This window comes from Sinocyclocheilus grahami, unplaced genomic scaffold (assembly GCF_001515645.1).
Source record: "Sinocyclocheilus grahami isolate Dianchi unplaced genomic scaffold, SAMN03320097.WGS_v1.1 scaffold477.1, whole genome shotgun sequence".
NCBI classification, from domain to species: Eukaryota; Metazoa; Chordata; class Actinopteri; order Cypriniformes; family Cyprinidae; genus Sinocyclocheilus; species Sinocyclocheilus grahami.
This window is the reverse complement of record NW_015505656.1, coordinates 372745-387621: the sequence shown is the minus strand read 5'-3', so window position 1 is coordinate 387621 and position 14877 is coordinate 372745. Positions and strand designations below refer to the sequence as shown.

At 41.2% G+C, this 14877-nt stretch overlaps 1 protein-coding gene across 10 annotated transcripts in view; it reads right to left on the bottom strand.

The window, feature by feature from the left end:
- LOC107553694 (transcription factor COE3) overlaps nucleotides 1-14476 on the bottom strand; it is a 107680-nt gene extending 93204 nt beyond the window's left edge. For 5 of the 10 annotated variants that reach the window (XM_016235993.1, XM_016235999.1, XM_016236002.1 and 2 more), the window contains exons 1-6: nucleotides 13303-14476; nucleotides 12898-13054; nucleotides 12527-12590; nucleotides 12189-12244; nucleotides 9938-10011; nucleotides 8377-8445 (exon numbers count right to left, since the gene is read on the bottom strand). In XM_016235993.1, coding sequence (XP_016091479.1) covers nucleotides 8377-8445; nucleotides 9938-10011; nucleotides 12189-12244; nucleotides 12527-12590; nucleotides 12898-13054; nucleotides 13303-13436 — 554 coding nt within the window. In that variant the 5' untranslated portion in view covers nucleotides 13437-14476. The remainder of the gene's footprint in view (nucleotides 1-8376; nucleotides 8446-9937; nucleotides 10012-12188; nucleotides 12245-12526; nucleotides 12591-12897; nucleotides 13055-13302) is intronic. The other 5 variants (XM_016235994.1, XM_016235995.1, XM_016236000.1 and 2 more) reach the window with 1 other exon arrangement.
- Nucleotides 14477-14877: the final 401 nt, after the last annotated feature.

The following is a 14877-nucleotide window of genomic DNA, read 5'->3' as shown; positions in this document are numbered from 1 at the left end:
CTATATATATATATATATATATATATATATATATATACACACACCCACACACACATACATACATACATACATATATAGTGTATCTGCAAATTATAGCATTTGCTTTTTTGCACTAAATTTGATAGATAGATAGATAGATAGATAGATAGATATGAAAATTATTAAATACTTGTAATAAATAATAACAGTTGCAATAATAATAATACATAGACTCTGTTATAAATAAATAAAATAAACTTTATAAATAAATAAAATAAAATGAAATAGAAAACAATAATAAGCCTAGACCTGTCTCTTTCAAAACATGTTTTGTGTTACATTCAAAATGTTTTGGGGTCGAAGATCATTGCAAAATGCTAATAACGACCTTGGCTAGCAAAAATTATCGCACAACACCACATTATTTACAGCCAGTATTCAGTCTGCTTTATGCCAAGAATGTTATTTTTTTCTAAAAGAACAATTGATCACTATGATTTTTTTTTCGCATAGCAAAGTGGAACAGCTGAGTTTGATCAAACCAATGTAAGTATAAACTAAAAGCTAATATACAGTATGCAATGTTCTTGCATCAGTATGCGAGGTGGACGTGGAGCCTGTGTGTGTGTGTGTGTGTGTGTGTGTGTGTGTGTGTATTGGGGCAGTTCCACTAAGTAATCCTGTAGGTCTGGCAGAAGAATTACATTTTTAAATACATCCCTTAAAATCTGCACCCTACTGAGGCCAGTGGTTTCCTCTGTCATTACAGAAGTGTAAACTCCTGGATGTGGGAGATTGAGGGTAATTTCTTACAGATGCAGAGCCTCCTTTGGCTCTCGACACGGAGATTTAGGGAGAGAGGAGATTCAGCCAGGACTCGGACGAGCTGGAGTTGCTGGTCCCAATTCAGGACAGACAAGCTCTGACGATTGAGTCACTGCATACACGTGCAAGCATCAATCTGTGACTGAACGCAGGTGTATATTACTCATCACGAGCTTATCTGGAAATTATATCATTGTTATTATACACAAATGTCCATGACATACTATAACTATGTACTCATTGGGTTTGGTTCTGGGATTTGCACACACACCCACACGAGATGCCCAAAAGTGATGTCTGTGGTCATCTTTTATATTTTTTTAGCGCATTTACTGCTTTTTAATGGCAGAGAAAGAGGGGATATGATTGAAAACAATTAATAACCCTTGACATTTCACTTTCAAAACATGTTTTGCTATATTCCAACCCTGCTATATTCAGGACCATTTGGGGGGTAAATATCAAATATCAGAGCAAAACTAACAGCCTTCGCTAGTAAATATCTTTATACCACATCACATCAATTATTCTTGTCAGTATTCTTGTTATATATGTCTGCCAACTCCTATAGCCCAAGCTCTGCTGTTGTTTAACATGTGCTACTGTCCCTTTTCTCGTTCATTGAAGGGCAGAGGAACGATACTTTTTCATTCAGCATATTGAGCAGGTCTCTGGACAAGCCAGCCAGCAGCAGCGACTGCTTCATGCTTTACACATGAGCGAGACCTTGATGTTGCCTTGATGTTAAATACTTAAGGAATACTATGGTTTTACCATGTTTTGCTAGCATTAAGCTGCAGAAAGGCTAAAGAAAGGAGCAAGCGAGACTACATAATGACTTTCTAATGCACATGCAAATTAAAAATGCTTGCGGCATCTGTCAGCAATAAGACACAAACTAAGATTTATCTCTAAGTTTGATTTAGCCCACATTACAATGTACGACCGTGCAGCTAAACGGCCTTGCTTTGTGCGTGCAAACAATTTAAGAGTAAAACAAATATTTAGCATGGCTAATGATATTCTATCAAGTCGACCTACAGCAACAACAATCAATCAGCATCGCACCCAATATTTAAAACAATGTAAATTAGCGGCAGCTTTGAGCCGAGTAAACGGCTGATGATGTGCGCTGGATGGCAGACAGGGTTCTGGACGCTGTAATTGCTGGGAATGATTATAATGAGGTTTTGGGAAACTTAAGCAGAGACTCACTTATAATGATAAATAGCCTTGAGCTAGAGTGTGAAACAGGCGGCCTAACCTTTCAACTACACCACTCACTGCTGACTTCTGGGTTTGAATGTTTCTGATTCCTTTTCGCCTAAAATGTAATTCAGACTTCACACAGGGCAGTAAAAGACAAGTGCATGCACAGATATACGTCCTCCAGTGCAAGCAAGCGCAATCTACCATCAATTGTTCATGTGAGATTAGAAAACATGCTTGTGTTATCAGCAGAAGGGACCGGTAGCCGATAATCTTTTGACATAGGGGCCTATATCTAGAGATAACTTGTCAGCTTTAATAAATGATAGTTATTTGCTGCAGTTTTTTTTTTAAGGTTTCAGAGCTGATGGCCCCTCCCGGGAGCCCATGGGACAGGCGACGGCCAAGGCCCAGTGCCTCTCGCGGAGAGATGCTGATGGCGTGTGCCCAATGTCCAGATCACTGTCCTGCGACCTCAAATTGGCGCGACCAGCACCATGTCCAATACAATCCTCACACTGTTTCCTAACCTAATCTCAGCAGTGTCACACGACAGATTGCCACATTCGGAAAAATGGGAATGGAGGTTGGGTGGGTGGCTGGGAGGGGGTGGTTTAAAAAGAGAAAAGACATGGGAGCTTTGTGTTTTTTTGAAAAGAGAGAGAGATCGGAAGGACAAGGAATGGATATTTCGTCCAAGAGAGAGACGGCGCACACTCAACACCCTGATCTGATTTACAAACTGCTCCTAATGGCAAACAAATGTTGTGGGTGTGTATTTGCGAATAAGAAAAAGAGAACCGTACGGATCTACCGAGCCAACATCTACCGCAAACCAAAAGCCAGTTATCATGCTTTTACAGCCTAAAACACACACTGACATAGTGTTGACAGAATCAAACAGGACGCTCCATAAACACGCACATGTAAAATAGACAATGCGGCCGAAAAGAAACCAAACACGTCAATTTAATTTAGCACGAAAACATTCTGCTGCGCTGCAGCGGCCGAGAACTAGAAACAACAGCAGAAGTAGTCAAAATAAAAATAAACTTTTGATTTAAAGCATTGTTAGCTATGTGCTCGTAAATCAGATCTGTTTTGAATCCATCCATGGTGTGAAGTTAGAGCAAAACAGCTTGTGCTGTGGAAACGGACACGTTGGCCGCATTCACAGAGGGAAGCGTCATGAACTTCGGACATGCATTCCAGTCAGTCCTTCGTAAACCACAACTGATTCAATTTTCCCGGTTGTTATTCAAAAGGAACGTGCACCCGCGCTGGGCTATTGTGTGACAGCACACCCTTTCCAACTGCCCGGGGTGAGTTTTTGTGCACGTCTGCATGCATGCGTGCGAGTGTGTGTGTGGAATCACATTTTTACATGTCTGACGATAATCGTGCTTTTTGCACGCGAGTATTTGTTGCATGTGAATCCATGCTTGCATATGCATGTGTGTGTGCATGTTGACACGCTCAGCGGGGGTTTTCACATAGCCCAACAAAAGGGGAGTGTCGTTGCTTTGTGCGCTCAATCAAATAAAAGGGGCTTTTTAAGGCACATATGTCCCCTCCACGGAGTCCTGATTAGACTCTCAATATCTCCACCAGACATACGCGCACACACACACCCATGCTGGTTGTTGTAGTAAATCTATAATTTTCACATTTCTCTTCTACTTTTGCATCCACTGCTTTCTCTCCACTAAGGGTGTGTGTGGATTTCGTCTGTCACTATAGACTCCTCGGAGCCAGCGTCTTCCGGTTACAGGGCCCATGCAGCATGTCTTATAACAACACAGTGCAGGGTTCCCTCCTGTCTACACATGCTAGAGCCATTTCCCCCTTCCCTCTTCAATCCTAACACACAGACCCACATGGCACGGAAAAAAGAAACGCACACATTGCCATTGGCAGTAATAGCATGTAGCGGCTAAATCAAGACCATTGATGTTTCTATTCTAATGTCTAGAGCGTCTAAACTTCTAAACCTTGATGATTTAAAAATAAAAGTCCATCTCCTTTCAGACACCAGAGTTGGGTGTTAAACATATGGGTGATATAAATATAACTTGAAGCCCTTCGCTATATTTTTTGCTTGCCACCTGATGTCAACAAACTTGAATGCAAAAGTGCAAAATTATGCCACAGAAAAAAGAGCCTTTCTGATTGGCTATTTTTTTTATTTATTTTTTTACTTTGGCTTTATGGTTTTTAGAAGATTAAAAAAGTTCTTCATGAAAATTAAGCAACACCAAGATCATGGGTTTAATTACCAAGGAATATACAAAGGTATTAAATCATTTTGGATAAAAACATCTTCCAAATGTAAATGTGAATATAGTTTGTTTGTTTAAAAAAAAAAAAACGTAGGAACTTTTCCCATAGAAATCGGGCTGCAAACCCAGTTGGGAGCCTTATTTTTAAAAGTGTACAAGCATTATTTTTCAGATATGAAAGTGTTTACCTCTGTCTGTACAGGACATAGTTGTGGAGAAGCCTGCTCTTGAGTCGTGTGCTGTCGGACATCTGCTAGGCCTTGACCCACTTCTACGTGTGAGCAATGTGTGGCAGCGCTAAGGTTTGGCTTTTTGACCGCAGAGGCTGTTTCTCATTTTCTGTGTGAGTGCGAGTTGAGTGCTAGCTGCCAAGGGCAGGTTAAGCTCTCTGCTTCTCCCCTCCTGTAGATCTGGCATCCCTTCAGTTCCTCGCATAAAAGGTCTCTCTCTCTCTCTCTCTCTCTCTCTCTCGCTCTCTCTCTCTCTCTGATATTAGCAGAGGGTTTGCTGACTGTCTCATAAATAAGGAGTTGCTGTGCACACCTGTGTACCTGCAGCAGTGAGGCTGTTACCTGGCCAGAGATATATTTGCTGTCTGCAACCTCATTAATCAGGTCTAATGGAGCTCCGGCGCTCTCTTCTCACACGTGTGTCTCTGTGAACATAAACACACATATACGTGCATACGCATCCTCCAAAACTGCTGTGGCTCTATCGGAGATACAAGGACTTTTCGAATAAAACATTCATACACACACATGATCTGTTGAATGTCACCTGGACAAGGTAAGATATAAATAAATAAAAATATTACTCTTGTGGCTGGAGGCAAAAGCAGCAGTTCAAGTGCCCTCTACCGTACCGCTCTGTTTCACACATCCTGCATGTTTTTTTTCCTATTAAACAGGAAGTTCGGGCGGGACATACCAGGGGGTTTGTACTTTTATTTGAGCAGCCCTTAACGTCACAGCATGATTTGCTACTTGCTATACTAGTAAGAGTCATATGACATCAGGGGGAGGGGCATTCTCATTTTATAGAGCATTTGATTGGACAACAATTTGGATACTATGAGAGAAATCTGCAAAAATTGTCCCTTTAGGGCTACAACAGCTTGTCACTGGGGGAGTACCCTTAAAAAGACCACTTCGTGCCTTATCTACCTCTCAAAGGTGCATAGGTCCTTAGAGTAGTAATGCAAAACCTTAAGCTACTACTATGCACCTTTTAGCTGTAAATAAGGTACACAGATACTCTTTAAGGGTACTGTGGTTGTACCCCTAAAGGTACAACTGTTGCACATTGTTCTGAGAATTGATATGTTGAAAAAGACAGCTCAGTTTGGTTCATTAAATCCAATAATGGGAATTTTGTCTGTTTAAGAGTGCATAGAAGCTTTCAAAGCTAATAAACAAGGACTAAAGCAAAAGAACTCTGCACAAGGTGGGCAAAACAGGCCTTTCTTTGGAGGAAAATAACAGGCAGAGGAATTAACACTTAACACGGGCTTAATTACGGCATGCACGCGCCTGTGAAAACCTGCCATTCAAGTGTATTGGTAAATAAACCTCTCTTTACAGGTGATCCAAATATGTCTCGCTCCAGACAGCCCTCTGTTCCAGCGCTGATATGTAATTAAAATCATCTCCAAAATTCTCCTCGACAGGACGGGCCCGAGCCAAAAATGTAAATGACATTAAGGGAGACAATGAATTGAATTTTGTTTAATGTCCCTTTTGCTGGTGCTAATTTACATAGTGCTTTTCCAACAAAAGCTCTGACCTTCTAAATGCTGGCATTTGCTCAGCTCCGAGAGCGGGCCTGTGCACGGATGAGAGGGAGGAGGTCTTTTTAAGTAGCCTGGTCGGAGAAGATACAAACAAAATAGCAAAAAAAAAAAAAACGAGGAACGATCTGTGTTGGTTTTTAAATATTAAATAAACCTGCAACAGGCTGAGTACGAACACAATTTTTTACCCGGCATATGGCTCCAGGAAGACCTAGCTAATAACAAAGAGTAATCCCTTCCGTAAAGGTCCTCTGGTACGAAAAATTAATGAATGTTTAGCTAAATCAGCATTGGGACCCAAATACCACGTGGTCCGAACAGGTGTAGAAGCCTCAGCTAAATGAGCTACATAAACCGTCCTGCTCCACAACTGTGTACTCTGACCCCACTAGCTTTTCTTTCTCCTGCGGTTGAGTTACAGTGAGTGCATGAATGTCGGTCCTGTAACTAATTACTGTTCGCACACTGTCAGAGCTCTTCAGCACATCTGTTTAAACAAGCTAATCATTTAATGCAAAGATAACCAAGGTTACTGGGATTGATTCACACTCTTTGAGAGTGTTTACAGAAGAAGATGTAAGGAATTCAAATTCCCCTCAAAAAGGTTAAACAGGGGCTCTGTTCCAAAACCTAGTGAGCCGCCTACATAGGTAACATTTTAAGGCATCACATCATTATGCTAATGTGAATAAATATTTAGCATTTATGCTACCTCCTAAGACACCACATTTTAGCCAAATTGTATGGCAGCATTGCTTATTCATGGCCGAGAAAATCCCAGAATGCAATAAATACATTTAAATTTCATTTTAAAATACAAATGAAAATTGAGTAGTTTATGCTCATTAGAGCAGTGCAGAATTAGCAACATCTTAATACCAAACTCTAATCAAATGTGATTCAGATGTACGTTGCTGACTAGCATTTAGTTTTCTGAAGCAGAAAACAAGACAGCTTGCTAGGCTTCATAACAGAGCCATGGGTTATGATTTAAATCAAATAAAAAAATATATATACTCCAAAAGAGAAAAGAAAAATCCAACTGAATCAAACAGCCTCTCCTCACATGAACCAATTCGCTCACATTATTGTGTAGTACGGCAGGGTTTCCACATTACGATCACATGACGTGAGAGCGGGAAACACTCAGACCTCCAAACACGCAAGCACGGACATAATTTCGACACACAGGGCATGAGTCCTTTTTTCCAATACTTCACACACTTTATGTGCAGTGAGTGACAGCGACAACTGGTCACTGCTATTTGATTACTAATAAGAGAGATGTTCCCTCTGTCAGATACCAAACATTCCCCGCTAAGCAAACAGCTATTTCAGCAAGTCAAACATTAGCATTGCTATCCACTGGTGGTGCATATTTCGTTCCCGGCTTTACCCATCATCTCACCCTCCAATCTAATTTCCCACTCAGTGGACAGACAGGTTTGTGATTGGGAGATAACTTTCAACAGCTCTGGTGAGAAAACAAGAGAGAGAGACTCTTGCTGCTGGCACCGCTTGCTGGTTATTCATGGCTCTTTACAGCAGATGGAAACAGAGAGAGTCATGGCTTTATGGAGCAAGGTAGGCTAGTTCTAGCTCACTAATCTCCAAGAGGCCCGGACTCCAGCAGCCAGCGCTCCCTGTCACATTTACCGTTTCAGCCGCGAGTCCGAGACCTGCCCTACCGTAATCCACGTGCATGCTGCCACCACAGGGATAATTGGACAAAAAGGAAGAAGTGTAAGTGTAACCTTGAGCCAGACTCACAAAGAGAAACACAAGCTGCAGAAAAAAAAAAAAAAAAAGAAAGAACGTCAATTACCCACTCGGTGGGAGCCGGTGTGTTTGAACACGCTTTCCCTAATGTGATCAACATGCAACCGCCAACAGCCAGCCTAGAAACATTACTCATTTCCCACCGGCAGCACTACAGAGTGCAACGTAAAGACGCCTCGAACATGCATGTTTGGAGATGCAACATTACTGCTCTGCTCCGGCACGCAGTCGTGCCACAAAGCCAGCGAGAGGCAGTGCACTGTTTACAGACAAAATAAGCCGAGTAGTTGCTAACAAATTACGATGAAAGAGTTGTGAATTTAAAGTCAAATGCTCTCTAGATGCAGTGAACTGCTTGCAAGTCTCGAGGAAAGCACTCCCCTGACAACTCACCAGCAATTACACGGTCCCTAAAGACACCCCACGTCAACCCAACTGCGCAAACCAGGCCAGGATGCTGGCCCACAGCGCGCTACGCTCACAGACCAGAGGCGGGAAGTAGATAGATAGTCTTACCTGTCGATGATCACAGGGTCTGAGGGCGTTTCGTTCCTGTTTCCGCAGCTTTTTTTGTCACAACACCGACTTGGGGAGAAGAACACAGGGAGAGAGAAAACGAGACATGAGATGAGATATGAGAGCATCAGCATACAGCTTGCATGTGTCTTTCGTCTCCGAGCACCGTGTGTTTCGATTTATTCATCTGACACGCTCTCTCGTCCTCTTTTCTAGCTAACCGCCGAGGTGTTTGGCGTAGGTTCTGGCTGAGCCGGATGGTGTTGGTGGCTGCGGTTCTCACTGATGCGGGTGGAGGGTAAACATGGAGCCCGGCGCTGTGGCTGAAGGAGGGAAAACAGCATGTTTTTGGTGTTTGTCTTAGTGCTGAGAGGAGGAGAGGGGGTGCCAGGAGGCTGGGAGGGGGGAAAGCTCTCTCTCAGCCCCAGCTTTTGTTTACCTCTAATTGTCAAGCTGTTGTGTCTGGAGAGGATGCAAGATGCCACCTTCAACCAGGATTTCTGTGGGGCACTTATTAATTACCAGCTCAAAAGCCTCCATCAGTCTCTTACAATTTGCCAATGCCTCCATTTTGAGGCCCTGAAGATGCTTCCATTATGCTTTCTTTAATTAATGTTGAAATTACAGAGGGGGAAAAAAATTGTTATGCCTCTTGAATTTAAAGAAGCCCACTTGTATAATGGTTACATGTCTAAGTGAGCTAAATTAACACCATATGGTATGGAAAACACTTAAAGCTGACAGCTAAAGTGATTAAGGTATGGCTATGGACCTCTGCTTGGGACTCGGAAACGCATCTGTGGAGTGCGATGCGAGGAACTTGCTTGATGGTTAAACGAGGCTCCGTAAACTCTTAAGAGTTTGAAGCGCGCAGAAGGATGTGACCTTTGCGCACGGTTCTGATTCCTTTCCGATTTGGTGGGAAATTGAGTGCTTGCTTCGATAAGCGTCGGGTTCTCTTTTAGTGCAGTTATTTTTATTTATCGTCATTTTTCTACTTTTAAAATAACCACAGGATAAGGATTTATCTGTGGCCTGTGCAAAAAAAATCTAAACAAACAGAGTGGCGCACGATTAAAATGCTGAGGATGAAAAGCCACTTTCCAAAAAAAAAAAGGCCAGAGTGAGTGCACACACACGTCTGCATTTGAGCAGACCGCTGTGTGCGTGTGAATTTCAATTCATCCATAGTGTTACAAGTCCAGTGAAATCATTCATAAGTCCGGTGTCACCAAATGATCCGGTAAAAATGTGCGCTTTTGAAGTAGAACTTGTGAAACTCGCAGAGCAGGGCGCAAAGCGAACCGTAAATCATTACGCAAGCCGCCTGACAATTCTGAACATTTGGATTCTTTTCAGCGTATCCAGGCAGATCTATTCAGGGATTCATTGATTTTCTGTAAGTCTGATGCTCGGAGGCCTGGATCCTGGCCTACATCATGTGCGTTACGCATTTATGAAAACACGACAAGACATTATGGCTGATAAAATTCAATTACGCAGTCAAATGCAATAGTTTATAATTATCAGAAAATGAAAAGGAAGTTTGTTTTTTCCTTACCTGCACATAATTTCGTGTGTGAGAAGAACTCGGCACATTTCTGGGTTTTTATCTTGCCCTTCATAAATAATAGCCTTGAAATAAAAGTCACAGTGAAGACATTTTAAACAAGTGGATAACACATAACATATTACATTTAAAATATTAAATATAAAACCGCATTTCTCCAGCAAAAAAAAAAAAAATTAATTAAATTAAACATAAAATAATAACGTGTTTTTATGCCACAAAGTTCAAGTTCATCTTCAACAATTAAAAATCGTCATGAGAAGTTGCGTAAATAAAATCAATTTAGCCCACATACGTTGTTAAACAATGTTTTATCTGTAAACCAACACACATGCCCACATTCTAGATAGAGATAACCTTTGTGTTATTAATTTGCATAAATAAATATGATGTTTGAAATGAATATCAACACTTGGACGGTCATTGCGATGACAAATTATACCACATGCATATCACTTCAGAAATGAAGAGTCGCATATGCTGCTGTTTAGATCTCTGCGCTATTTATTTGGGGAATGATAATAGAAATCACATAGAAGTCGCTTCTCCGACGCAGATGGCCACGGTAAATAATACCCATAACCGTACACATCAACGCGGTTATAATCTGCAGATATTTAGGGGTAGAGTGCTAATGGGCAATCTGTTGTTTATTTTGAGCCGCTAACAATGATTTTTCTTTAGATAAAAAGCGGTGTCGGGGGGTACGCTTGAGTAATTTTTGAGCATTGGCTTTAACAGATGGCGTTTGGAGCTGTAGGTGCGCACGGGCCTTGGTGCTTTTTGCGCGTTCTGTCTCACTCTCTCTTTCTCTCTCTCTCCCTCCCTCCCTGTTTGCCCTGCTCCCGTTATGATGTACTGTGCAAGAGCGCACTCCAACGCGTCCTTCCGTGGGATCCGTGGGGCGCGTTGGAGTGCGCTCTTGCACAGTACATCATTGCAAAAAAAACACATTCACTTTTATAAAAAAAATACACAGTAGTCTTATTATTGGTGCATATAAATGTATGAAAATCCAAGCACTGTTGTATACACATAAAACTGGAATTAGAAAACAAATACTCATGCGTAAATAAACACACGGTGCAAAAAAAAGAAGAAATAATTGCTTTAAATATAAGAAAACTTATCATAAAAGCATAGTAGCAATAGGTCACTTTTGAATTTGAATTTGCCAGCTGCATTCTGAATGCAAGCGTTGGTCTGTAAGTCTCATGACATTAATTTTATTAATCAATTCTATTAAGAAATGTCTAACAAAGATAAACTTAAATGGACAATGGAAATGAGCTGAGAGTGATTTCAGAGAACATCAGAGTACAATATGAACTCAAGTGCCTGTCTCAAGCCTGGAGCTTTATTTGTATGCCTTTATCCAGATCTGATTACAGCACAACAAAAGTGAGTTTACACGTGCGACAGCGCGATATAAATGACACACTAAAATATAGTAACTGAATGGCAATTAGGAAATATTGCTCTGCGGGATAAAAAAAACGCATTTTTATTATTACTATTTTTTATATCATATATAAAGCAGCTATGACATAAAATTATTAAAATAATTTTCATGCATTATAAATTGGCATTTTGTGCTTCACAAGCGCACGCATATGAGCTATACATTGTATCAGATTAAAAACACAATAAAAAAATAATAATAATACAGCCTAACTGAGCGCAATACAGAAATGATGCTCCATATGCGAGAGTAAGACTATAATGTGGCTCTTAAGAAAGTACTCGGCATAAATTATAAAGGAAATGATTAACACTTTAGCTTAGTTTGCCTTTATCCTCAGTATTTTTTTTATTATTTTATTTTAAGTGCTTATTTTAAAGTGTGTATACATAATTGTGTCCCCTCCACCATTTCATTAATTCGCAATAAATTATCAAGCAGCTACACGAGAAGAAAAATGTGGTAATGTGATTCATATTAAATTAAATCCGCCAAATAACCTCCCCCATTAATCAGAGCAATCCAAAATACAGCCACGGCTTTACATTACAGAGTTCATTGTACATGTGAATATAACCAGTTACAGCAGCAATAACAATCAAATGCTCTGCATCTCCAATAAATATTAGATATAAAGAAGAAGATGCATTTGCTTGTTTTGTATTTACTTATGGAAACATGCATACTGTAATATAAAGTGTGCCCAAAGCACGTGCAACAAAACATTACACAGATTATAAATATAAATACACACACGCAAGAGAAAAGAAAAGTGCTTACCTGTTTTGTCATGGAATCGATTAACCGAACATAAAGATCCTGTTCTGTTCTGACGCCTGTGGGAAATTATTTTTGTTTTTCAATGTGGAAAAAAAGTGTGGTAAAAAAAATTACACAAAGTTTCCTCGGGGGAAAAATCTGAAAGTATTCTTGAAATTCACTAATAGACAAAAAAAAAACACTCATCATCGAAGGTTTGCCATCTAGGCTACTAGAATTACATTTGTGGAATAAACTGAACTACATTTTAGGAAACCAAACGTAAGTTAATACGGCTCTACTGAGCGAATAAAACACTTGTAAATCTATCCTTGCTGAATAGAGAAATTTACACTTACCGTTGCTGTACAATAGTTGTATTTTGTAATGTATCCCATTGTTAGTTTTTTCACTGTTAGGCTCCTGAAAATAAGCATTTGTTTGGGGTCAGATTGGCATAATCGGGTTGTTGAGAATTTTATTTGAGTATATTTCTGAAATGCATGCATTTTTGTCTGTATGCATGTTCTCTCATATTTACGCTTTCATCCAGCAACTCTATTTCAAGGTTGTATTTTAGTAGATTAATTCCTGGCAATAATGTGTATAATGCATATCAATTTCTGTGATATCCGTCAAAACGGTTTAATGGCGCACGTGTTTCCAAAGATCTAGAAGTGTGGAAGTTTTAAGGTGAAAATTCAAAGCAGTATTCCAGAGTGGCGCTTACTTTATCCTTTTCCACAAAGTCCACATAAGTTGTCCTTTCGATCTCCACTGGCTGTCCCTGTCTGTCATAAAGCGCCAGGACGAAGTGGAAAAAATTGGATTTTCTGAGGTTGGATGGCGGTTGTTTCTCATAGTGCGCCCGTGCCAGACCAACTCCACTGCGGGGAAAAACAAGACACCAGTGTGGGTTAAAACAACAGGCGTACACTTGAGATATAGATAGATGTAGATAGAATGAAAACATTGGAGAATTCTTGATTTGTCACTTAAACTGTAATATGATGTAATGAACAGGGGAAAGCGGCGAAGAGGTGCATGGGGAGATTGTAATTGATACATGGCATATTGGGGATTTAGGGGTCGATCTGAGAAATGCATTAAAAATCGGATGATTTGGCAAACGTACCTCTGGGCGGCCGTGTTCGCATCCACCACCCCAGCCGTGTGCATCCACGATCGGACCGAATTCATGCCACTGCCCAGCGGTTCCTCTTTCATAGTGGTCCCCCCTCTTGGTATATTTTCCTGAATCCCAAACATTAAAACAGTTCGCGTGCAACCCACTTCCAGCCAAAGAGATGAAATGAGAGTGTGAGCGAGGGCGCGTCGTTTCTCCAAGAGCCCCTTCGGATAGCCGTGAGAGTTAGTTTGGGATTTGTCGAAAAGAGAAGAAGAAAAGCAAAAGCAGTCCCGACTCCTTCTTCAGTCCGCCCTGCGTTGGCACCACATGAACGATTCAGTGCGTAAAGATTCTCAAGCCTCTCCAGCAGCTTGTTTGGATAGATGGAGATCCTCCCTTGGAAGAAGCGAAACAAGTCGCGCAAAGAGCAGGGATATTAGACTCGTTTTAATTCAGTTAAACATTTCTTGCAACTTTCTGTTGTTGTTGTTGTTGTTGATGATGATGATGATGATGGTGATGATGGTGATGATGCTCTTAGCTTGGTGGCATCCTAAAACAACAGCATCAAAAAAAGGCTTCGGGACACTGCTGAATCCACCACTTCTGGCTCCAAAAGACAAATAAACGCGTAAATGATCACCGTGGAGGTGTTCCCGGACACGGGAGAGGATGATGAGGGGCCTTTAGCGAGTCTTTGCAGAATGGATGGAAGCATACAAAACTCAACCCTCTATCCCCCAGGACTGGAACCTTTCCCGGGAGCCAAAAACTCCAGACCCACGGGATCCACGCTGTCAGAGGATGACGCGCACGTGGGCGTGGCTTTGCCCATACATGGAGAGGATTGACGCTTCCTGTCGCTGAGCTTTAAGCTTGGACCGTGAGTACATACACGGGTAGAGTCGCTGCAACTGCTTTTCCAGTGAACATCGTGTCAAGTAGGCTAATCATCAGAGAAGAACAAAAATGAATGATAATGAAAGCCCACGAATGAAGCGCGGCGCACGGGAACTATATATCCTGAAAAACTGCCATGCAAGTTTATAGAATGCAAAAGAGCACTGACTGGCCACCCATCCGCTGCAATTGGGTTCCAGAATAAAACAATAAATACAAATAAAAAATCTTACTGGGCCATCATCACTATGACAGCGGTGCCAAACGTCCTGGACGCAAGCCTCCAAATCGATTCACTTTGATTACTCTCAAGTCAGGAAGATGCACTGGCATTTTAAGACTAGATGCTCCTTATAATAAACACCCTGGGCATCTGCATAATGGCGTAATGCGCCTCTTAAATTATGGCAACGTTGACTGCTTGAATCTAAAAGCCAGCTTGCGTGCGTGGAGCAAGCCGAGGCGATGTCAAACTCCTAGTCCTAGCGCGTTCAAGCTTAATTTTGTAAATTATTGCAGAATTACATCTGAAAGTGTGAAAGGACTCGGGGGGAAACATTGCGTCCACCCTCTCCTTCTATGCGCAAGAAGTAGGATGTCTTTTGTAATAAAAATATAATCATTTATCAGGACAATAAGGGCCATTTTTTCGTAAGGTGCTCATGTCTCCGATATTGGCAG